This window comes from Macrobrachium rosenbergii, chromosome 12 (genome assembly GCF_040412425.1).
Source record: "Macrobrachium rosenbergii isolate ZJJX-2024 chromosome 12, ASM4041242v1, whole genome shotgun sequence".
NCBI lineage: Eukaryota > Metazoa > Arthropoda > Malacostraca > Decapoda > Palaemonidae > Macrobrachium > Macrobrachium rosenbergii.
The window spans coordinates 84,552,802-84,579,842 of NC_089752.1; the positions used below are offsets into that span (position 1 = coordinate 84,552,802).

The window sequence follows — 27,041 nt, forward strand, 5'->3', positions numbered from 1 at the left end:
TTAAGGGTAGGCAGAGGTTCAGGGACAAACGTGCCATTTAATTTTTTATTTTCTTCCAAATCATTTTGGATGGTGTTTATGAGCTAATGCCATTAATGCAGTACATCCATGACTCTCTTTTGCTTTTTAAAAAAATGTTTTGCTTGGCCACAGCAAGTTGGTAAATAACTTTGGCTTGGGCAGTTCCACTCCTCTTATACTTTTTGTAGCATTTTCTAGTGATCTTACTCATACTACTGCAGGTTTTGTTCCACCAAGGAACTGCTGGTCTAGAGGGCTTCCCTTTTGTGGTTGGAATAGAGGCAACTGCACTGTTGTTGGTGGTGTCACTGAAGTAATTATATGCCTCTGAGATGGATGGAAATGATTTTACTTTCTTGTCCATGAAAACAAACTCACTAAATTTATTCCAGTCTGCTTCATCTACCTTCCATTTGGGAGGTGACTCAAGAGGGATGATTCTTAACTGTTTTTATATGAATTGGGAAGTGGTCACTCCCATTTAGATATTCATTTACTGACCATTCATAATCAATATGAGCACTAGATGAGCAAAAGCTCAGATCAACAGCCAATTAACCCTTTAACGCCGAAGCCCTATTTTAAAAACGTCTCCCGTAATGGCCTCCGAGAGGTAGCGCTGAAGCGGAAAAAGTTTTTTCAAAAATCACAGCGCGCTTAGTTTTCAAGATTAAGAGTTCATTTTTGGCCCCCTTTTTTTCTCATTGCCTTTAGTTTAGTATGCAATCATCAGAAATGAAAAAATATCATTATCATATATAAATATTGGAATATATGACAGCGAAAAAAAAAGAGTATATACTTGTATAAAAATCGCGCTGTAAGGAAAACGGTTAAAGCTAATGAGTTAATTTTTTTAGTTGTATTGTACACTAAATTGCGATGATTTTGGTATATAACAGATTGTAAAACGATTAAAGCAACACAGAGAAAATATTATCACAAAATGATGCATGAATCCGTAACGTGCGGACGTAAAAAAAAGTTTTTCAAAAATTCACTAAAAATCAAAGTATTGTGCTAGAGACTTTCCAATTGTGCAAAAATGAAGGAAATTGATTGAATATTACTAGACTGTAAGTTTTTTAGCTTACAATTGCATTTTTGAACCATTTCGATCGAGTTAAAGTTGACCGAAGGTTGATTTTTTCTATTTATCGTTATTTCGATGTAAATATTAAAAAAATGTGAAGAGCTAAAGGAATGATTTATTTTTTGTTGTATTCTACATGAAATTGCGCACATTTTGATGTATAACACTTTATGTAACGAATAATATGAAACGGCGAAAAAATTACGGCAAGCTGACGCAAGAAATGACAGGATTTTCAGCAGAGTCCGCGCGAGCGGAGTGGAGGAAATTATTTTTTTCAAAAATTCACCAAAAATCTAAATATTGTGCTAGAGACTTTCCGTTTGTTGCTGATTGATTGCAATAATTATGGCTAAATGCGTTTTTCTTGAGTTCGAGTCAAAGTTGACCGAACGTTAAAATTTTGTCAGTTATCGTGATTTCAGCGAAAATATTAAAAAACTGTGAAGAGCTAAAGGAATGATTTATTTTTTGTTGTATTCTACATGAAATTGCACATTTTGATGTATAACACTTTATGTAACGAATAATATGAAAGGGCGAAAAAGGCAAGCTTGCAACTGAAGAAATGACAGGATTTTCAGCGGATCCCACGTTTTCGGAGAAATTTTTTTTTCAAAAATTCACCAAAAATCTAAATATTGTGCTAGAGACTTTCCGTTTGTTGCAAAATGAAGGTAAATGATTGATTGTTACTCGAATGTAATAATTATGGTTTACGGATGCGTTTTTCGATCATTTGTCGAGTCAAATTTGTCGAATGTTAAAATTTTGTCAGTTATCGTGATTTTGGCGAAAACATTAAAAAACTGTGAAGAGCTACAGGAATGATTTATTTTTTGTTGTATTCTACATGAAATTGTGCACATTTTGATGTATAACACTTTATGTAACGAATATGAAACGGCGAAAAAATTACGGCAAGCTGACACAGGAAATGACAGGATTTTCAGCGGAGTCCGCGCGCGCGGAGTGAAGGATAATTTTTTTTTTTTCAAAAATTCACCAAAAATCTAAATATTGTGCTAGAGATTTTCCGTTTGTTGCAAAATGGAGGTAAATGATTGATTGTTACTCGAATGTAATAATTATGGCTTACAGATGCGTTTTTCGATCATTTCGGTCGAGTCAAAGTTGACCAAATGTTAAAATTTTGTCAGTTATCGTGATTTCAGCGAAAATATTAAAAAACTGTGAAGAGCTAAAGGAATGATATATTTTTTATTGTATTCTACATGAAATTGCGCACATTTTGATGTATAACACTTTATGTAACGAATAACACGAAACGGCGAAAAAATTACGGCAAGCAGACGCAAGAAATGACAGGATTTTCAGCGGAGTCCGTGCGCGCAGAGCGAAGGAAAATTTTTTTTCAAAAATTCACCAAAAATCTAAATATTGTGCTAGAGACTTTCCGTTTGTTGCAGAATGAAGGTAAATGATTGATTGTTACTCGAATGTAATAATTATGGCTTACGGATGCGTTTTTCGATCATTTCGGTAGAGTCAAATTTGACCGAATGTTAAAATTTTGTCAGTTATCGTGATTTCGGCGAAAATATTAAAAAACTGTGAGGAGCTAAAGGAATTATTTATTTTTTGTTGTATTCTACATGAAATTGCGCACATTTTGATGTATAACACTTTATGTAACGAATAATATGAAACGGCGAAAAAATTACGGCAAGCTGACGCAAGAAATGACATGATTTTCAGCAGAGTCCGCGCACGCAGAGCGGAGGAAATTTTTTTTTCAAAAATTCACCAAAATTCTAAATATTGTGCTAGAGACTTTCCGTTTGTTGCAAAATGAAGGTAAGTGATTGATTGTTACTCGAATGTAATAATTATGGCTTACGGATGCGTTTTTCGATCATTTCGATCAAGTCAAAGTTGACCGAACGTTAAAATTTTGTCAGTTATCGTTATTTCGGCAAAAATATTAAAAAACTGTGAAGAGCTACAGGAATGATTTATGTTTTGTTGTATTCTAAATGAAATTGCGCACATTTTGATGTATAACACTTTATGTAACGAATAATATGAAAGGGCGAAAAAATTACGGCAAGCTGACGCAAGAAATGACAGGATTTTCAGCGGAGTCCGCATGCGCGGAGCGGAGGAAATTTTTTTTTTTCAAAAAATTCACCAAAATTCTAAATATTGTGCTAGAGACTTTCCGTTTGTTGCAAAATGAAGGTAAGTGATTGATTGTTACTCGAATGCAATAATTATGGCTTACGGATGCGTTTTTCTATCATTTCGATCAAGTCAAAGTTGACCGAACGTTAAAATTTTGTCAGTTATCGTTATTTCGGCGAAAATATTAAAAAACTGTGAAGAGCTAAAGGAATGATTTATTTTTTGTTGTATTCTAAATTAAATTGCGCACATTTTGATGTATAACACTTTATGTAACGAATAATATGAAAGGGCGAAAAAATTACGGCAAGCTGACGCAAGAAATGACAGGATTTTCAGCGGAGTCCGCGCACGCAGAGCGGAGGAAATTTTTTTTTTCAAAAATTCACCAAAATTCTAAATATTGTGCTAGAGACTTTCTGTTTGTTGCAAAATGAAGGTAAAGGATTGAATATCACCAGAATATGAGATTTTTTGCTTACCCAAAAGAGACCCAAGTAAAAAAATTATATATGTGTATATATATATACATATATATATATATATATATATATATATATATATATATATATATATATATATATATATATATATATATATATATATATATACATACATACATACATATATATATATATATATATACATATATACATATATATATATATATATATATATATATATATATATATATATATATATATATATATATAAACACATATAAATTATATTGTTTTTTACTTTGTTACGAAAACATAACTAAAAGGAATGGTTGTGAAAAACTTTGTTTTTGCATAAAACAAAATAATATACAAAACAGCAATGAATACAGATATATAAAAACTTGTAATAAATATAAAACTAAAAGTAAATTGAATGCAGAATACTCACTCGTAAATATAAAACTAAAAATAAATTCAATGCAGAATACTCACTTGTAAATATAAAACTAAAAATAAAATCAATGCAGAATACTCACTCGTAATCCTGACTCTTCGTGCTGTTCTTGTTTTCTCCCCCCTCCATTGAAGAGTCTTGCATTTTTTTCCTCCCGACATGACGGGGCACAAGCGGAGGAGGGAGACGCGCGCCCTTACTGCTGGTGGGCCGCCCTTCGGCGGCTCGCTGCGCCCTCCGGTGTCGCTCGGGCAGGCGCACTCCAGTAAATAACCGCATTGTGGTACTTGCGGTTACACTCCTCGAACCTGCAAAGTGCTACCTTGCAGGTGTGACACACCTCCTTTTGCCATTCATATGGCACACCCGGCACCGTTTCTGTTTGCCCCCTTCTATTAGCTCCAGTGTGTGATCTCCTGGCTGCAGTCCACACACAGGGTCGGCTACCCAACGGGACACTGGAATTCGAGGGGCGGCGGCATCTTCAGAGGCGGCGTCATCATCAAGGTCGGCAGCAGCAGGGGCGGCATTGGCAGGATCAGGAATTCTGAGGTCGGGGTACCTAGCGACATCTGCCCTTTCCTCTCGGGGCAGGGGGGCAGCGTTGGAAGGCCACTCCTCCGGATTGAAGTTTATGAGGGCATTCCCAGCCACCTCAAGAAACTGGATGTGGGTCAACCTCCGAGCGTCCGAATTATACCCACAGTAAATGATGTAGGCATTCTGGAGGGCCAACTGAAGGAGGTATTTGAGGAGCTTCTGTGTCCACCTCCTGGTTCTCCTGGCGAAGGGATAATACTGGATGAGTTGATCAAAGAGATCAACTCCTCCCATATGCCTGTTGTAGTGTCCGATGACAGTAGGGCGCTGGACATGAAACTCCTCAAACGTAACTCGGCCCTGCCGGCGTGTCTTCTTCCACTGGGTGATCTCTTCTTGGATGGGCTCATGACTCCTCGTAATCATGGGCACGAGTCGGACCCCCTTCCAACAGATGACGAAGACATCTCCCTTCCGCCGCAACTCTGTCTCTCCTCTTGCAAGATGTTGCGGGTGGCTAGCAAACCTCTAGAGGACATTCGGGGCCCCACGCACCAACCGAAGGGTACCACTGACGTGCACACCTGCTTCATACAGTTCCTGGGCCAGGGATACCGAGTTATAATAATTATCCATAAACAGGTGGTATCCCTGGTTACGGAAACGATTCACAAGACCGAAGACAGTGTCACGCAGCGTGGAGAAGACCCCAGAATACACCGAGAAGTCCACAAATTATCCAGTGTTGGCTTCCGTAATGAAAAATAACTTTACACCATATTTCTTTGGCTTCTTCGGGTTGTACACTTTTATACTTAGACGCCCTTTGTATGGCATCATACCCTCATCCAAAGAAAGGTTCTTGGAAGGAACCACGAGAACCTGGCACCGTTCACGAATGTACTCCAACACTGGGCGGACTAAGATGAGGCGGTCGGGGTTATTCCGGGGTATAGCCCTTCGGTTGAAGGCATTGAAATACCTCTCCAACGCCAGGAAACTATCACGGACATAATGCCGGCCACATTGGGCGACATTTTTAAAAAAATTCCGCCTCCAATATTGCCTGACGTCGGCAGCAGGCATCATTCCAAAGAATATGTGGAGCCCCAAAAAATGCGCCATGTCCGTGAGGTTGCAGCCCCGCCAGCGGTGCGACAACGTCGTCTGCAATTCCTCACGGCAGTACCGAGCGTAATCTGCCGTCTCCGCAACCAGGAATTCCAGCAATTCCCGCGTCAGGAAAAGCTGAATGAACCCCAGTGCCGTGAGAGGCACAGGGACGGTCAGTCCAGGTACTGCCGTGAATGGGTGCATGTTAGGTGGGGTGGGGTCCTCCAACCACCCCTCATCACTTTCGGACGAACAGCCTTCACCCAAGCTGCCGCAACGTTGCGACCTTCTACGGGTTTGCGCTCGCGCACACGCACGGGCACGTCTTCACACACTCACACTCCCAGCTCGGCCGTCTCCTTCACTTTCGCCATCACTTTCGGTATCGTCCCCACCAGCCACAATCGGGTCATCCTCCTCCTCCTCCATCTCACTTTCTCCCTCATAAGCACTAAAACCACTAAATTCTAGTTCGCTTTCCTCCTGTGGATCCCGTACGGACATTGGGGCAAATACTCGTCATCGCTGACATCAGGCGTGATGTCCTCATCGCTAGATGACCAGCTACCACCGAAATCAGGACTTCCCACCTGCTCTCGATTGAGATCCGACAAGTATTTGTCTGTGTCCTTCTGTTGGAGGCCTCCCGAATGTTTTCGGATGCCCCTCAGGACACCCCGATGCTTCCTAGGGGCCGTAAAAGGAACGGGATGTGGTCCTTGGTCACCATAGGTCACATGTGGGCGAACAACACGCCGCTGAGAAGCTGGGTCACTTTGGTTGCTGGGTCCTTCTCCAGCATCCCAGTCTAAAACTCGCCTCACACGCTCACTTCCGACAGGCAGTATGCGCCTTTCACGGTCCTGACGTCTTTGTGACATCTCTGCAAACGTTCTGTTGCAGCACGAATACGCTAACACTCGCAAAAGTTCAACAAAACACGTCTGCATCAAAATATCGCTCCCGCAAGGTGCTGCTCTGATGCTCTCTGATGCGAGAAGGGGGGAATTCGCGCATGCGTGTCTGGGTGACGCTCAGAAACAAAACAACAGCTGGATCCGTGAACTCCCAGCATCCACCGAGGCGCGGGATTTGAAATCTTCCACAAACTAGGCCTATAATTATTTTTCCGCGAATATTTAAAAAAACATTTTCAGTCGACGTTTGCAACGTCCATTTGGCATTCGACAGACAATTTTTGACGACGTTTAAAACATCCAACAGGTGTTTAAGGGTTAAATATTGGAGTAGATGTTATGATAAGTCATGGCTCCATTACCGAGTACAGTATAGTGATATTATGATCATCCATAATATCCTTCAACATCCTAGCCTTGGCATCTGTCGTGTTCCCACCCCATACGGGGTTGTGAGCATTAAAATCATCAAGGAGGAGGAAAGGAGTAGGAAGCTGATTGATCAGTAAATGAATATCATCATAAGTGAAATCCAAATCAGGAGGAAGATAGATGGAGCAAACTGTAACATGCTGGTCTAAAATGAAAGTTACTGCTACAACTTGGAGATGAGTATTAATTGATAGCAAGCAGTGTTGAAATGGCGTATGCACAATAATTGCTGCACCTCCCTTAGTTCTATTTCCGATTGGTGGTGGAGAATGACATATGCTGTAATTTAACCTAGGATTAAATTATGCGCTTCCAAGCTTAGTTTCCTGGAGACACACAATACCTGGGCTATAGTCATGGAGTAGTACCTTCAGCTCTTCGCTTTGAACCCTAAGACCTCTACAGTTCCATTGCAGTATCGACGTGAAAACTATTTTTTGGGCTTGGTGGAAGGCCCTTTGAATGGAGCCTTCTCATTTACTCTCTTTTGTTTATGAGTGTTAAGAGAAGATTTGGAGAGGACTGGTCTTGGCAGGTTTGGTTTATTATCTGTTGATTTACTGGTGTCATTTTGTTTCCCTTTCTTGTCAGTTTGTTTAAATTCAGGTTGGGGTTCTTGCATCGAGCTTAGTACTTCGTATCTATTACTAGGTGATGCATGTTTATTTGGAGGAGAGGACGAGGGGGAACGTCTCCTCTTTTGGTGCTTTTGCTCCTCAGTCTCCATTAAATCAGGAAGAGACTGCCTGAGACAATTCCAAGGTGGTTGGGTTAAGTGCTATCTTATCCTCCCGGGAGCCTTGTGCTCTAGCCTCAACAAGCCGAGCACCTGACCCAGATGGCTCGGCCACTACCACAGGGGTTGATGCACCTGCTACATTAGAGGGTGCTGCCACTGCACTACTAGTGGTATATAGGGGTTGTGGCTTAAGAACTTCAGCATAGCTCCTAGGTTGTTGTCCTAATTGTCTTTTTGCAAAATCAATACTTATATGCTCTGCATTAGCTTTATTTAGTGCAGACATTTCAAATTTGTAAATTTCGCAATTTTTGTTATTGGATTTATGTTCTAGTTGACAATTAATACATTTTGCTTTTCTATTACTTTCATCACCATGATGGACACCAGAGCAGTTTATACAAATTTTAGCATTTTTGCAGTTTTCTGGTGGGTGGCCAAACTCAAAGCAATGATAGCATGGCATTGGTTTTTGCCTGTAAAGTACGTACTCATACCCTTTCATTTTCAAACTGAAAAACTGAAGTGGGGCTCATTTCTAGAATTTCTTCTTCTGTCATGTCATAAAGGTCTTTATCAATTAGTACTCCCCTCCCATAACTAAAGATTAACCCCATCGGTACCGTGACGTTTCTACGATGTCATAGAGGGTGCAGTGACACTCCCTAGGACGTATATATGTCATCATAACTCCATAACGCTATAGGGAATGCTTGTAGTGCTGGGTTGTGTCTCGTACTTATTTCTGTAGGTGTGGGTTGGGTGTACTAACCAACACTAAGCTGCTCCACTTTTTTTTCAGCCACTCATGGACATTCTTGGCTGTGACGTCACAGCCTTCTCATCATCAGTTTATGCACAGTCATGCTCAAGTTCACACGTCTGTTTTTTTCATGATTTTCTTCATTTTACCTTCGTTTTCACAGCAAAAAGCATGAGTGAAAGCAGTGATATCTCTTCCGAGGAATATGTTCCTTCTGAGGAAGAATAAGACAGCAGTGACTCGCTCTCAAGTGATGAAATAAGTGAAATAAGTGATGAAGTTGAAAAACGAGAGGTGGATGGTGGCTGGACCTATGTTACCAACATATTTGAGGATTGTCGCTCAGCAATGATGCCAGACTTTCATGATGACTTTTCACGGCTAACTCCAGCGCTTGGGGATGCACCTTCCCTTACGATGCCTGGGGATGCATATAAATTGTTTTTTCATGATAAAGTAAAGCAAACTCTTTGCTCATGGGCTAATGAGAGAGCTGCATTATGTTTTCAAGAAAATCCCCAGAAAAAAAGGAAAATTCATGGGTTGATATGGAGAGAGGTAAAAGAGGGGGATATGTATGTGGTTTTTGTTTGATTTTGGCTATGGGGATCACGAAACTGCCTCGCATGAAGATGTATTGGACAGATTGCCCACTCTTTTGTGGTCCTCCCATATTTTGTAAGGAGGTAATGAGTAGAGGAAGGTTTTTTTCCATTTTGAAATTCTTGTGTTTCTCATGTGCTGTGAGTGTGATTGCACAAGATGCATCCACGAGAATAGAGCCATACTTGGACTTGCTACGTAACAAGTGTCATATTTTGAAGAGGCCTCACAAACACCTTGCTGTTGATGAAGCTCTAATTCTTTGGAAAGGTTGTCTTAGATTTAGGCAATCTATAAAAACAAAACATTCAAGATTTGGTGTGAAAGCCTTTGTTTTATGCCCTTCTGATTCCCAGTGGCGTGGTTATTCTTGGAATTTTTCCCTTTACTATGGAAAAGATAAATTTCAAGTGGAAAATGACAGAAATTTGACCGTTTCTGAAAGGATTGTTGTATACCTTATGGATGATTTATTAGATAAAGGACGCCATGTGGTGACTGATAACTGGTATACGAGTTTGAGGTTGTGTGAGTACTTGGAAACTAGAGATACTTTACTTACAGGTGTTGTAAGAAGTGGTAGAGGTCCTCCAAGGAGCATCATGAATGAGAGGCTGGAGAGACATCAGTCTGTGTTTGCAAGGAAAGGAAATGTGTTGTTGGTAAAGTGGCAAGATAAAAAAGAGGTTGCATTGATTACGACAAAGTATAAAGGTGGAATGGTGGAGAGAACAAAAGCCTATTTTGGGAAAAGGACTGTATTCGTGAAAAAACCTCTCCACATTGAGAAATATAATGAAAAGATGGGCAGTGTTGATACTGCTGACCAACTTCTTGAGCCCTATGACCCCAACAAGAAAAGCATGGCATGGTTCAAGAAGATCGGTCTCCATTCATGTTCAGAATGGCACTGAATGGACACATTGCTTTACGAGCTACAGGTAACTACAATAAGGATTTTACGAAATTTCTTTTGGAAGTTCAGCAGGAAATTTTGTGAATATAGTATGTTAAATGTATGTTTTTGTCCAAAAGAATGCTCTCGATCTTGTGTTTACGTTTGTTAAAATGTACGTTTTAGTCTAAAAGAACGCTCCCTATTTGTTTACATTGTATTAATATGTGGAAATTTAAGTAGATTTGTTGAGTATTGCTAAACTTTACTTATATGACAATTGTGGAGTGTGTTTAATCAGGTATATGGTGTTTGTGTTGTGAACCAAATATTGTTTTCCCCTTTATTAGGGTGATGCCTTTGGAAGTTTCCCCATTCCCTGTGCCTTGTCACCCACACCCTGTGCTGTGTTGTATTTATGCCCTTTCTTTTCAGAGTTTCTTGCTATTTTTATACTGAAATTGTAAATTGATGTACCAATTGTGTTTTGTATCTTGTTTGTACCATTATTGTGAATTTTTGAGTGATCTGGGAATTATAAAAAAGAACTGTGGAACCTGTTGCGTTCTCCCCAAGCTGTTTGAAATTTGAATTTTTTGTGAGAGGAATAAAGATATCAAGGAAGCACGCGTTTCCCTCTCTCCCGTGAGAAAGTTGAGTATTTGAGGAGATTATGTCTCAAGCTGAGGGGCCAGAAGCCCCAAATAATCTACATAGTATAAGTGTTGCAGCACTTTATGAATCATATCAATTGAAAAAAGGACCAAGGATGAAAGTGAATGTGTCGAGTGATACTCATCAATTTGTGAAACCTGAGAAAGGACAAAAAGGTGTCGTATTTGTTATCCAAAAAGGAAAGATACAAGGTATCACTGTCCCGCATGTCCAGGATCACCTGGCCTCTGTTCCATGGAAACTATCACAAATGGCACCAGCAAGATAATCCAGATGACCCTCGACCAGGACCCAGCAGGAAGAGAGGTCAACCACCAAGCAAGGGGCCAAGGCCAAAGAAGAAGAAGCAGTAACTGAATAGGATCTGAGTGGCAAATATCATGAAGGGAGGGAAGGTGGCCACCCCGGAAAAACAAACAATGTCTATTTGTAATGATTCTATTTGCAAACTCCCAGGGCTGATGGAGTCTGCAAAGCACTTCAAGACTCCAAAGTCACCTTGAATGGACAAATTTGATGAGTGCTACCACAAAGGCGTAAAATATATGTGAAATAAGTCTTTACTTCTATTACAGGTTATATTACTTTACGCCGTTTGTTATATCTAACTATTACTTTCCATACTTACGTAAGTGTTATATATGTATATGTATGTGTCCTTTATGCTCTCCATATTGATGGAAATGAATGTGAAGTCACTATACACACATGTGCATATATATATATATATATATATATATATATATATATATATATATATATATATATATATATATATATATATATATATATATATATATATATATATATATATATATATATATATATATATATATATATATATATATATATATATATATATATATATATATATATATATATATATATATATATATATATATATATATATATATATATATATATATATATATATATATATATATATATATATATATATATATATATATATATATATATATATATATATATAAAATATACTGTATATGTGTGTGTGTGTACATGTATATACACGTGAATATTTTTAATTCACGTTCATTTCCATGAATATACAAAGCAGAATGGATGCTATTAAAACCTTTTCTTTCATAGTTATACGGACTCTGGGTAAGTTGGGAAAATGCAGGATACAGCATCTCACTGATTATGCACCATGCAGTACCGAAGGGGTTAAGTGGGGCTTGATCTTTGTAATCATTTCATCATTTTTTATGTCCAACAAGGTCAGCATATATGCTTGGGTTGTGGACTTGGCATGAATAAAAATGGTGTTGTTCCAAAAACCAGAAATATTACCACTCTTTATTCCTCCCACCTTTTTCTAAAGAAACCTGCAAAATTTATAGTAGTTATAATTTTCCTTCTTGGCTGAAGCTACCACCCACATAAGAAGTTTAGGAGTCCTTATTTCTGCATTCTGCTTTCTCTCTGGTTTATCCTGAGCCCATTTAGATGGCACATAAACGTCCACGTCTTTGGGAACTTTGTCTGTTAAGGCTCCCCGTACTGTAGCTTGACCTATTGGTATGGCACTTATCATACTACTAGCCTTTACAGCCTCAACATGGCTACTAAAGGTAACCCACACTTCCCATTTACATTCAATATCAATAAAGTTTATCCTGATTTCTACAACAGTTCCAAATGATTTCAGAGCTGTCGAGATCATTTCATAATCACAACAGACTGGTAAGTCTTCCATATGGAACATTCTCAAATTTTCCTCACAACCTGGCTGTGTTGAGGATTTCATTTTGGATGAAAATTTCTTGGAGAAGTCCGTGTCCTTGCTTGAAGTCGTCATCAATGAAGCATGGCTAGAGGGTCCAGGGGAGGGGAAGTCAGGATGGGGATCAGGATATTGGTTATTACTGCTTTTTGTCAATTTATTTTTCGAGAAGTCATCAACATTTGGAGAAATTTCAATCTCCAAGGTGGGTGCAGAGGTCGTCATCTGTGCCAGAACAGCACCATCAGAGGGTCCAGGAGTACTCGAACCCTTATAAATGCTAGATATAAAGATTAGAGAGGGGTAAAAAATAATAATAATAATAAACCTGAAAACCTTAAAAAGATATCATCAGCTTTTCATGGGGATTACTCTTCCACCAATGGCACAAGTGAGAACTGACTCCCAAATGTCTGCGTCTCTACCCTACCCACAGTGGATGGCACAACATGATTACAGTGGCCCAAGTGTAAGCCAAACCTGCTTGCTACAACCAAAGGTATTACGAGAATACTATCATCCCCACTCTAATCGTGTTATGGGCAAACCGGATAGAATGCAGAGAGTCCTATCCCCAGAACCGGATCCCCCTGGAATCCATGGTCCAGCCCTAAAGAATAGTTCTGCTGATATCTCTCAGGTCCGAACATTATCGGGCAGCTGATGGTCCTACCACTGTACCCACTATTTAGCTTCGGGTATACACCCAATCCCAGTTATGATATCTTTTCCTGTTTATCTAGTCCAATAACTTTTAGCAAAGGCAGAAAATTCCACAAAAATTAATCCAAAGAAATATATAATGGTCTATGGGACTCTTGGACTCAAACCCGGGAATAGATTCCTGGGGTTCAAGAGCCCCCTTACCACATCAAGGTGGTCCCAAATCAAGGGGGATTTTTTGTTGTCTTAGTTTGACTTTCATTGACTGTTATATTTTTACTATCTTGATTTAATTTTTCCATTTTAATTTTTTTTTTAAATATTATCTACAACACTGTTATGTTTTTCTTTGTATTATTCTAAATGTTTAATACACATCCAACCTTCTTCATGAGATTTTATGTTTGGTTTTTTCCTTATTCCTATACCTCATGAAATTTCTTATGGTGTTGGTTAGGCTTCTTTATTTATAGTTCTATTTATGTGGCACATTGCTACAAAGCATTTACTACAACCACATGTATCTTCATGTTCATTAGTTTGTTGTTCTTTATTGGTTTTTCTTGCAGTGCCTATAATTGCTTTGTCGTGGTAGTTATCTATGTGTTGGTTTTCCATTTCATCTGAGTTTTGTGATTCTGCTCAAAGAGGTATTATTGTTACTATAGGAGAGTGTGGAATATTTTATTTAGCGTTCTGTTTCTAAACTTTAGCTTTTGGTGAGATTGGTGGGTTATTTATCTTTTTACAGCTTTGTCTGGTGGAATTAGGTGGGTCTCATAAAGTTGCCTCTTCCAAGTTGTGTTATCTGTTTTGTCACATTCTTGTGATTTTAATTCTTCTTCATCTTTCTCTATGTCGATATTCACATCTATTTCTGGTAAGAAGGTAAATCTACTGTCAACTGTGATAATGTCATTGTTGTATGAAATCTCCATAGAAGAGTTCTTTTAATCATGTATTTTTTTAGTGATATTTCTTTATTTCTATTGTCATTCACTTCAGTTTTGGGTATTGTTTGATTTTGAAGTATCTGCATATCTAAATTTCTTAGCTGGGTCATTCAATCCTCTCACTTTTAGTTCTAACTTTGCTTCCCTGATCAACATTCCAGTTCTTTCTTGTAGTAATTTAAGTTTAGTATTGTAAATATAGAATGCACATGTCTTAGATTGGGCATGATGTTCTAGGCCACAATTTATGCATTTTGGTTGGCCACAATCCCAGGGTGTTTTATGTTCTTGTGAACTGCAATAGGCACATCTGGGAAATTTTCTGCATTTGATGGCTGTATGGCCAATTTGCAACAGTTCTTGCATTGCATGGGTTTGGGAACATGGTCTTAGTTCCCTGTTTAATCCCAGGATTTTGATTTTCAAGGGCAAGGTTTGGCCACTGAACTTTATTTTTGCTATTTTGATCGAATTATTTTTGTCTTTCTTGCTTGGGACATCATATAGTTTGCAGTCTTCAACATTCTTGTACCTTTTCTATAATGAATCTTGAAACATTGATTTGTTTTGTATTTCTTCTTCTAGATTTAGTAATATCACTGTGCCTTGTACACTGTTCATGGTATCGTGCCTTGCAATGCTCATATTTATGTTTTTAATGTTTTGGTAATTTTCTGGCTAGATTCTGGTTGTTGTTTCAACCAATTAGTTCTTTTTTTTTAATTTGTCTCATGCTCATCTCTTCTGATGGGCATTGGTTCAACAAGTAGTTTTCCAATTTTAATACAGTAAGTTTATATCTTGGTCAGCTTGTAGATTCAAAAACCTTGACCAGTTTGATTCTCCAAAAAAGGGAACCAAAGTGAACAAAGGTTCTTTAGTTTATTCTTTTAGGCTCAAAAGGGCCCATAGTTGAAAAGTTTGAACTATTTTTTGTTCCTTTTTTTGATGGGGACACAGGCACAAAAACATCTAGCTCAAAGGAGAATGGTTCCATTGTAACAATGCCAGGTCCTTTTTTTTTTTTTTACAAAGTTAAGTATACCTTAGTTTTACCAGACCACTGAGCTGATTAACAGCTCTCCTGGGCTAGCTGGCACGAAGGATTAGACTCATTTTAAGTGGCTAAGAGCCAATTGGTTACTTAGCAACGGGACCTACAGCTTTTTGTGGAATCCGAACCACATTATAGCGAGAAATGAATTTCTTTCACCAGAAATAAATTCCTCTAACTCTTCATCAGCTGGCCGGGGGAACTGAACTCTGGCCCATCGAGTGACAGTCTGAGGGATATCCTTTTTCTCGCATGGGTTATCAACATTTAGAGAATTTTCAATCTCCGTGTGTGTAGAGGTCGTCATCTGTGCCAAAACAGTATCATCAGAGGGCCCAGGGGTGCTCGACTCTTTATTGTTACTACAGTATTCATCAAGATTGAATATTTGAAAAAAAAAAAATGAAACCTGAAAACTTTAAAAACATATCATTAGCCTTTCATGGGGTTTGTTCTTCCACTAATGGCACAAGTGAGAGTTGACTCCCATAGGGGATGGCACAAGTGAGAGTTGACTCCCATAGGGGATGGCACAATATGATTAGAGTGGCCCAAGCAAAACCTGCTTGCTAGGACTGAGAGTATTACAAGAATACAATCCTCCCCACCCTAATCATACTGTGGGCAAACCGGATAGAATGTCGAGAGTCCTATCCCCAGAGTCAGACCCCCCTGGAATCCATGGCCCAGCCCTGCAGAATACTGTAGTTCTGACCTTGAGATATCAATCTGATATCTCTCAGGTCCGAACATTATCAGATAGTTGATGATCCTACCACAGTTCTCACAATCTAGCTTCAGATATAAACCAAATCCCAGCTACGATATCTTTTCCTATTTAACAGGCTCAATAAATTTTAGCAAAAGTGGAAAATTCCACAAAATTAGTCCAAAGTAATTTGTAACAATATATGAGACTCTTGGACTCATTCCTGGGAACAAATTCCTGGGGTTTAAGAGACCCTCACTACGTCAAGGTGGTCCCACATCAAGGGGGGGTTATAGGTGGAACAATACTTCCTTGGGCTGGGACATGTATTATTACCAATCTTGGTCACCAGCAAAGCTATACATACAGGAGACACTTCTGACATGAGCAGCCTTAATTCTTCCCATTTGGGTCTTAATCCCAGAGAGCTCCACTAGAGAAAATTAATGAACTCTACTTTCCTTTTGAGGCTATTAAATTGGAGCCTCTTTCAAGAGCTCGCACCTTACTGCCTTGCTCCTTCATCTTTCGGGAAGCAGACCGATTGTTTAAGGCTGCCTTCCTTTTTAAGAGGGTTATCAGTCTCAGGAACACCAGACAAGCTGGTGCTGCCTGAGGAGGGGTATAAGGGTCAGACATTGGTGCATCCTCCAAAGCATCAGAAGCACCATTTACAGCTGGTGCAGGCTTCAGGGAGACACAAGCACCAGATAGTGACAATGCAGCCTCCAACAATGCAGGAATGTCAGCCATAATTGGTGTAGCCTCCAAAGAAGCTGACACACCAGGTATAGCTGGTAGAGCCTCCAAAGAGGCACAAGTACCAGAAATCACTGGCTTTGCCTCCATAGAAGCAAGAGTGCCAAGAATCACTGGCACTGCCTCCAAAGAGGCAGGAGTGCCAGAATCCACTGGCACTGCCTCCAAAGAGGCAGGAGTGCCAGAATCCACTGGCGCTGCCTCCAAAGAGGCAGGGGCACCAGAAACCACTGGCACTGCCTCCAAAGAGGCAGGAGCGCCAGAAATCACTGGCACAGCCTCTGAAGAGGCAGGAGCACCAGCAGTCACTGGCACAGCATCCAAAGAGGCGCAAGTACAGATCGTCACTGATTTTCTATTTACATAACCTCTGGTAGCATTTAAATTTCTTCTTTGGTTGGCAGCAAAATTGGAAAAGGATATTCCACATCTAAAATACTGATTCAATACTCTCTGAGACTTTTGCCTCTCTAAACGTGATATGTTCAGTTACCCTCAATGCTTGGATTTTATACATCACAATTAAGTGAAGGTGATGGATGATGGTTTCCACAATATATACATCTTACTTCTTTATTACATATACCATGCTCTGGTTCACTGCACTTGACACATGTGGCAGGCTTGCCTTGTAGCTTCTGCCTACAAGATCCTAAGATATGTCCAAATTATTGACAATGGAAACATCTCTTCAGTCTTGGGATATATCGCTTAACCTTAAACCGTAACCAAGCTGCTTTTATTATATTAGGCAATCAAGTAGAATCGAATGTAATAATTAAATTGGGAAGTAGACCTGAGGCTCCATTTATCTTCTTCATTCTTTCATTCAATTCTTATCACTCCTTGATCTTTTAATTCTTCTACAAGCTTTTCCTTCAAGTGTGTCATCAGCTGGGGTGCATATATCATTCCCTTGGAATAATTCCAAACAGCATGTGCTGTACTGCACATTCTACTTTAATTCCTCCAAGATGCGATAATGCTTTTAATTTTTCACTTGCTTTTGCTGAGGCCGATTCCACTGTCAGCTTTCCTTCGGCCACAACTCTTCACAATGTCTCTATATACATTAAAAATATCGCAACTGGATTCTTCCAGGTTAAAAATCAAGTATTTATCATAAGAGGTTTTAAAAATTCTAGGTCCTATTTCACATATATTTCTGCTCAATTTCCCTCTGCTCTGTACTGGAGCATTGGGTTTCATTGTAATTACACTAGAAGGTTTCTTGGATTTTTGCAAACAAAGATTGTCAGAGGTGGTTCCAGCAGTTGTCAAATGTGATGGGACAGTACCATCAAAGGGCCCAGGGGTACTCGAATCTTTATAGCTACTACTCATAAAGATTAAGTAAACATAAGAAAATTAAACCTGAAAACCTTAAAAAAATATTAGCCTTTCATGGAATTCTTCCACCAATAGTACAAGTGGGTACCGACTCCCAAATGTCCATGTCCCTACCCTACCCCACAAGGGATGGCACAACACGATTAGAGTGGCCCAAGTACAAGCCAAATCCGCTTGCCAGGACTGAGGGTATTACTAGAATACAATCATCCCCACCCTAATCATGTTACGGGCAAACTGGACAGAATGCCAAGAGTCCTATCCCCAGAACCAGATGCCCCTGGAATCTGTGGCCTAGGCATTAAAGAATAGTTCCGCCCTTGGGCTATCAATCTGATATCTCTCAGGTCCGAACATTACTAGGTAGCTGATGATCCTACCACAGTTCCCACTATTTAGCTTTGGATATAAAGCCAGTCCCACAAAATTAGTCCAAAGGAATTTACAATAATATATGAGACTCGGACTCAAACCTGGGAACAAATTCCTAGGGTTCAAGGGCCCCCTCATCACGTCAAGATGGTCTCACATTGAGGGAGAAGTACGAAGGAAGACAGAGAATATGAATGTAGTTACAGTAAAAGGAATTAAAGAGGTTGCAGCTACAGTGAAGGACACTGCAAAGAACAGTAAATAATGCCTACAGTGTACTGGTGGCACTACTTCCCCATGGGAAGCAATATGTATGAGGTATAAGCATATACTGTAGTTACACAGGGGAGGTTTCCTTAGGGGTCTTAAAGGTAAATTTCTGTATTCCAGCAATGGCCTGGTCACATGGTTGTTGGATTAGACAGGTCCAGCAAGCTGTTACAAAAATTTTTATATATAAAGTTGATGTATAAATGTGGCCTACTGGATAGCCTACTGCTTTTCAGTGTGTCTGCTCTCTAATGCATCAATGTCACTTTTCTGCAGGATCAATATATGGATTTGAGCACTCTTCGCACTATCATCAATTACATAAGCACAGGATTATATCCAGCTTCAGGGGTTTGGAATGATTTAACAATAACACTGAAATATAGGAATGAATGACAAAATGGCAACGCAGTATACATGTGCAGCATTTTAGAAGGGCATCTTCCATGCCAGCTTAAAAGTTAAAAAGCCAGCAAATCTTTGAGATGTCACTGTATGAGATTTTACTTTACTTAGCTTTGGATTGAAAGAATCTCTCTTTCCCCAGAATTGAGAGGCCTCTCACCTGTCACGGCTGTAACGCAGAGCACTTTATGTTCAAGCCATGTAGCTTCAACAAGGCAGTCTCTTATTGACTCAGAAGCCCCATGAAGGGTAGGCCATCAGACATCAACACCGGCTCTTGGCCCATATGCTCTCCCTAAACAACAAGGTCACCAGCATTTGGGAGGTGCAAGTATGTTGAATAAGGTAATTTAGTGGATATAAAATAAGAATTATACAAGATCATAAGAATTATATAAGATCAATGGGGTTAAGATGACACTTGCAAACTTGAAACTAAATTTCTCTCACAATAGAAGAAATATAAAAATTACTGTATTGTACTTCCTGACCTACCTGAATTTGCTTGAGCTGATGAAAAACTGCTGTACCGCCGTAAACCACCTTGTTAAGGAGGGTGGACCCAAAAGACAGTTTTCTGGCCTCAAAATATATCTGCAGGGCTAGTTCCCTAGTAGGGCACAAAACCAGGCCTGTTGGCTTAGAAGTTTCCTCCATAGAATGGCTGTTACAGCTTTCCTTAAATATATAGTTGAGTATTGGTAACAAATAGGCCACCTGTAATAAAGTAAAGAAAATAAAAAAAATGTCTCACTTCTTATTGAAACCTAAAAAACATGAAGACCTTTAACTATAGCATATTAAGGACACTATTAGCATCATAAGCATGAAGATGACAAGTGACAGAGCCATGGTTGTGAAACTGTGCCTAGATGGAAAAGTACATCAACAATCTGAGTGGCTTGTGCCCCTCAAGCAGGATGTGATGAAGTGGCATTATGGGAGGAAATGGATCGACAGTTGAGTGAAATACCAGCAGCAGGAAGATTAATTATTGGTGGTGACATGAATGGACATGCATGAAGGACCAGAGGGTATTCAGAGGGTGCATGGTGGCTGGGGTGTTGGAGAAAGAAATGATGATGGAGAGAGAATTGTGGACTGCTTGCTGTCACTTGATTTGGCTATACCTGGTTTAAAAAGAAAGTAAATATGACATTTTTATGATAAAATAAAGTTTTATATATACTTACCAAGTAATTACATAGCTATTGGTTCCCTAACCTACGGCAGCTTAAAAATTCAAAATTAGCACGGTGGTGCTGTTATCGTTAGTGTGTAGGTGACAAGGTCCCACCCACCATCCGGAACTGGAGAAAACCACCCAGCAGAGAGCTCAATTTGTTTTATGCTCTAATGTCCATGCAAGGGGAGGAGGGCGGGCAGGCTCCGATCATGTAATTACTTGCTAAGTATATATAAAACTTTATTATAAAAATGTCATCATTTTTATGTAAGTAACTTAACAAGTAATTACATAGTTGATTCCACATTGTTAGGAGGTGGAAAAGAGCATGGACATATTCTACTCCGAAGCATTAAGTAAGTAATGAATTTGAAATAGAAAGGTTGCTAACATTGAATAAATGTTTGTTGTTTCCTTACCTGATGAGAGAGCTACTGCAGGTAGGTACTGCCTCTGGTCGGTGCTATAGCACGCAGTTGGCCCAGCGTTCGACTCTCCGACCAGCCAGTGAAGAATTAGAGGAATTTATTTCCAGTGATAGAAATTCATTTGTCATAATGTGGTTCGGATTCCACAATTAGCTGTAAGTCCCATTGCTAGGTAACCAGTTGGTTCTTAGCCACATAAAATAAATCTAATCCTTCGGGCCAGCCTTAGGAGAGCTCTTAATCAGCTCAGTGGTCTGGTTAAACCAAGATATATTTAATTACTTAACTTTTTTCTCCCAACTTGTAGTGGATGTGGCAGTACAGACAAAGGTTGCCATTACACTAGTGGGAACTTTTGCAACGGAGGAAGTACACCGCATGCTGACAAAATTTTTAAGATGCCCTTTCCCTGGGCGAAGACCAGAATACAAAATGACAACACTACTGTATCACCTACACCACAGAATAAAACCAAAACCCAACCATTATCAATAATAAAATACGAACTGGTAGGTATTCCAGGTACATCGACTCAAAACCTCAAGTCAAGGTGAGTGGATAGCAAAAGGAACAGAGAGATTCTCTATACTTCCTCTCCCAGCACCATGCCAGCCACGGATAAAGGTCCTTAAGTGCTACAATTTTCAAACATGGTTTCTTTGTCCTTGAGGTACTGCGAGGTGAATATGGACTTGCATCTCCAGAATGTCGACTGTAGGATCGAGGAAAGAGACAAGTTGTGTTTACAAGTGAGGGAAGTTGCGACTGTTTTGTGAGCCTTAACCTTAGGTAATGGATAGGCTTCTTCCTGGATCTGAGAGTGGGCTTCTAATATTAGCTCTCTCAGAAAAAAAGGATATGGCATTTTTAGAGAGCAGGCAACTGGGTTTCTTACAGAGCACCAGAGGTTGCTCAAAGGTCCTCTAATCTTTTCTGTCCTCTGAAGATAGTACCTGAGGCACCTCACTGGACAGAGGAGTCTTTCTTCTTCCTCAGGTCCTAAGATATCTATAACGTTCTTGATCACAAAGGATCTAGGCCAGGGCTTAGAAGGGTCCTCGTTCTTTGTGAGGAAACCAAGAGAAAGAGAGCAGACTGCGTCCTCTTGTGCAAAGCCTATTCTCTTGTCTATTGCCTGTAACTCACTAATACGTTTGGCAGTAGCGAGAGCCACTAAAAAGAGAGGCTTTTTCATGAGATTCCTGAGGGAAACAGAATAAAGAGGTTCGAATTGAGGACCTGAAAGCCACTTCAGTACAACTTCTAAGTTCCAAGATACGTTGGAAGAACTTTCTTTCTTGGATTTGATCAAGTCGGTGATATCTTGATTAGAAGACGGATCCATTCCTCTTTGCTTAAAAACTGAGCTGAGCATCGACCTATACCCTTTGATGGTAGAGGTCAATAGTTTCCTGACAGACTTTAAGAATATAAAAAAGTTGGCTATTTGGCTTATAGATGTCTCTGAAGAAGAGACATTATGGCGGCTGCACCACCTTCTCAAGACTGCCCATTTTGATTGGTAGAGCTTTGTAGAAGAAGCTCAACTGCATCTCTCAATTGCCTCTGCAGCCTGTCTCGAAAACCCTTTTGCTCTGACAAGGCGCTTGACCATCTGAAGCCTGTCAGGACCAGAGCGGATAACCCTTGGTGGAATCTGAAAAAGTGGGGTTGTCTCAGCAGACCATTTTTCTGGAAGGAGTCTTGGATAGTCTACCAGGAGTCAAATAAAGTCTGGAAACCATTCCTTGTTCAGTCAAAATGGGGTTACTAGCGTCATGGAGGTGTTCTGATGCATCAACAGCTTGTTGATTACTTCCCCAATCATTCCAACGGAAGGGAAGGAGTACACATCTAAGTCTGTCCAGTCCAAAAGCATGGCATCCATGCTCCATGCTTAAGGATTCGGGACCTGAGAGCAAGAGAGGGGAAGAAGGTGGTTTCTTGACGTTGTGAAAAGATCCACTGTGGGTTTGCCCCATAGTTTCCATAGGTTGTCGCCAGAGATGGGCATGAGTTTGATATGATTTCTAAATCCCAAAATTTTTGGTGATTTTGATTTTGATTTAAAATCACCAAATATAAGTGATTTTGATTTTAAAAATACATAAAAATCACTAAAATCACTTTGCACCATTTTATTACAAATGGTGGTTACCTCTCTCTCTCTCTCTCTCTGACAAAAGTGTTTTACAACACCCTGACAAAAGTGTTTTACAACACCCTTACTCAGTTACCAATCATACCGAGGGGTCATCTTATTGATAACCCCTTTTAAGAGGCATATGAGAAGACCATTAAGTCTCTCTCTCTCTCTCTCTCTCTCTCTCTCTCTCTCTCTCTCTCTCTCTCTCTCTCTCTGTGAAACAGTGAAACAATAACATCATTGGATTCGGCGACTATGCTGACATTGTAAACATCCAAACGATCATTTTAATCTATAAAGAGTGGAAGGGCCATTTTCGTCTCTAAATACCTTTGCTTCTGCTGCAGAAGTTCTGAAAAATACCCGGAGATGCTTAACAACACAAGTCGTTTAGTTTATTTCAGACTCCAGTGGATTTAGTGTACTGTTTTGATGTTATCAGGTTCTACAGTATATACCTTTCATCACAGTGAAGTGACTTATTAAGTACATATAGTGTGTGTTTGTGTGTATGCATCATGTATGTATGTATGTATGTATGTATACACATACATATAGTGTATATATATATAATATATATATATAAATATATATATATATATATATATATATATATATATATATATATATATATATATATAATCATAATCTCTTGAATTATTTCATTGATTTTTAACGTAAATTTTCACGTAAATTTTCACTTTCTTTAAAAGTCCTATAAAGCTGATGTTGGGCTTTCTTTTGCTCCCCCTCTTGAGGTGTTATCATATTTGGTATTGTAGTATTTCACCCGTTTGTTTTTATCCTTTCATATTCAACGAGCGGAGTGCTGTTCTACGGTCTTTTGCTGGTTCGCTAGTTTCCCCTATTGTTCTCCCGTCTTCCCGACCTGACGTGGGATTCTGCCTGTTCTAACGAAAGGATTGGTTTTCGGCTCCACTGAGAGGAGATCTCGCCACCCTGCTATATTTTTGTGCACTCGCTGACCTCTGGAATATTATCAAGGGTCTCTGTTTTTCTTCGGGTCGTGTCCCGCGAATATCGTAAGCACGCTCCTACGGACAGTATCCTGTGCTGAGTTGCAGTGTTGAGGTCTGCCTTGTGCCCTCTTGCCTTGAGCTGTGCTGTGGGTCAACCTGTTTGCCCACATGAGAGTGCGTAGCGGCGTTGTCTCCTGGAGTCGTCAGGAGGCCCTCTGAGTTCGAAGAAGGGTGAGATTTACCTATATAATTCTTCGCTATTTGTTATATTAATATCGATACTCGCCATACTGGATTGTTGGGTCATCGCCAGGATCATCGTCATCTCGTCGCCCCGTGTGTGTGCTTTTTTTTTTCCCCCCGAGTGTTTTTGATGTGAAACCCCTGCCTTAAGGACAGATTTACTTAGCTAAATAAGCTATTTAATGTTTATATTTTCTTCAGTGAAACGGTGATGGTTTCCTTGTTATTGTTTATTATGTACTAGAAATATTAGGTTTAAGGATATTTTTTCCTCTCTTATGCCTCTTTCTATCGTGTGATAGTTGAAATTCCAATTTTGTACAAGTGTTGTTTTCTACCTCCTCCTAGTTCTTTCTCTTATTCTACTGGATATGATAGTTAGCTAGGAGAATGGTGGTAGTGATTGAGGTTTTGTTTGCAAGTGAGTTTTCCTGTCCCTAGATCAGTTTTTGGGGGACATTCATTTGTAATATTTAAGTTTACTTATTGTTAATAAATTAATTGTTAAGGTTTTTGTTCTTGGTTTGCTTTCCCTCTCCTAAGTGTCACTTCTTGCTTGAGATCTGTGTTATTTTTTTTGTCCGGAATCTTTGTCTATTTTGGCAACTGATTCTGAGAAGTGAATCTGCATAATATAAATGAAGATTTGCTGTGGCTCTTGCATTAATAAAGGAGTTCATAACAATATATATATATGTAACCAAATATTTAATTTAAAAAATTCTAGATTCTAGATTTTAGAACATATTTACAAATTGATGAGGATCTTACAAGGGGGTCAGCAGCCATAGCTTGCAGAAGATTTCCAGGAACTCATTCTTACGACAGGATTGCCAAACTCCTTGAAAATATTAATACTGACCTAAGCATCAGCTACAGGAAAATTGTGGCTACAATTACAGATAATGGGGCAAATTTTGTTAAATGCTTCAGGAAATTTGGGATCACATGTCCACACGCTGATGAAGAAGATGATAACCAGCAAGAGGAAGTGCAAATGCTGACAGATGACAATGATGAAGGAGATAAGCTGACATTGTTGTCATTCTCAGAAATACATGAAGAACCAATATTCAATCTTCCCAACCATTTAAGGTGTGCTAGTCATACTTTGAATTTAGTTGCAACTACAGATGCTACCAAAGGGTTGAAGAGTCCTGGGTTATCTAAGTTAAACCATGCAACTATGGGAAAGTGCTCAGCTCTTTGGAACACAGCAGGAAAAGCCAGGAGTTCGGAAATAATAAATACAATTAACAGTAAACGACTCAGGTATCCATGTGTTACAAGGTGGAGTTCTATGTACGATTCTATTCTTAAAATACAACAACTGGGAACGAAGATAAATAGATTAATGCAAGAGTTAAAGCTTCGTGTGTTTAAAGAAAATGAGCTCGAGTTCTTAGAAGAATATGTAGTCGTTATGAAACCAATTGCTGTTGCCTTAGACAAGTTGCAGGAGGAAGGAAATTGTTATTACGGATGTTTGATACCCACTCTTTTAGTAACCTAAAGAACTCTTTCAACAGTAATGCCGAATAACTTACAGTTGAGACACTGTAAGCCATTACTGGAAACTACTTTCAGGGTATAAAGCTAGATTTCAGAAGTACTTGGATTTGGATCCTGAGATTATGGATGCTATTTTGGCATCAGTGTTTCATCCCTATTTTAAGTTGAGGTGGGTGTCTTTAACTAAATGTGATAACACAGGAAGTAAAGGCACAAATAAAATCCTCTCTACAAATGGCTCTAAGAAAGATCACATCTTCAAATGTCAACATGGAAGAAGGATGCAGTGACAGTGGAGAAGAGGACTTCTTCAAATCCTTAGAAGGTTCATCGACGACAACTCACAATAAAAATGATTTGGAAGTATTGCACTATTTTCAAGACACAAGTAAAAATCTGTCTTGTTTACTACGGTACACTAATGTACTGAAAGTATTTAAACGCTATAATGCTCCTCTTCCATCATCAGCTCCTGTAGAAAGATTGTTTTCATTTTCAGGAATGATACACAACCCTAAAAGGACATGTCTTTCTGATGCAAAATTCGAACAGCTTGTTTTATTAAGGGCAAATGGAGAATGAAATGAATTCTAGGACATACAGTACCACCTTTTAGCTCTTTTTTTGGGGGGGAGGGTTATGTTTTTATTTTTTTATTTCATTTTTGTTTGTTTGGTTTATGGTTTTGGTTTTTTGGTTTGGAATATACTTATAAACAGAAAGTGTCTTTTTTTAACAACCTAATGCCTACATGTTGCAGTTGCACAGTAACATTTTTAGGTGATTTTTAAAGTGATTTTGGAAATGATTTTGAAAATCATTTAAATTTACAGTTGATTTTTGTGATTTTGATCAAAATCACTGATTTTGATTCTAAAATCAATGTTTTGGGGTGATTTTGATTTTGATTTCCAAAATCACTAAATTTAGTGATTTTGCCCATCTCTGGTTGCCGCAGACTATTGGGTCTAAGGTCCATTCGGTTGGAAGGACCTGTTTGAGGCAGCTTAATTCGTCCGCAATCACGTTCATTCTCCCTTGAATGAACTGGGTGACAAGAGAGACTTGGTTCGCCTCCACCCACAGAAGGAGATCCCTCGCTGTCTCGTACAGAGAGAGAAGGAATGAGTGCCCCCATTTGCAAATGTAAGCAAGAGCCGTGGTGTTGTCCTCGTGTACTATAATCTTCTTGCTGAGGACCAGATCCGAGAAGGACTGAAGGCCCAGGTGAACTGCTCTCAGTTCCTTTACGTTGATGTGAGATTTCTGTTGTACTGTAGTCCACGTTCTGGAGACTTCTCAGCTGTCAAGAAGGGCGCCCCAGCCTAGGTCGAAGGCATCTAAATAAAACAGAAGGTCTGGGTGCACTGGGAGAAGAGACTTCCCTTTCTGACCTGAAGTCTTTCTCCGCACGACCACTAACGGGGATCC

The 27,041-nt window shown here is 39.4% G+C and overlaps 1 protein-coding gene across 1 annotated transcript in view; it reads right to left on the reverse strand.

Annotated features, from left to right (window-relative positions):
• The window catches only part of LOC136843747 (probable ATP-dependent RNA helicase vasa-like), a 711,228-nt gene that overhangs the window by 280,849 nt on the left and 403,338 nt on the right, over positions 1-27,041 (reverse strand). The window contains exons 8-9 of the mRNA XM_067112404.1: positions 19,599-19,832; positions 18,429-18,467 (exon numbers count right to left, since the gene is read on the reverse strand). Of these exons, the coding sequence (XP_066968505.1) occupies positions 18,429-18,467; positions 19,599-19,832 (273 nt within the window). The remainder of the gene's footprint in view (positions 1-18,428; positions 18,468-19,598; positions 19,833-27,041) is intronic.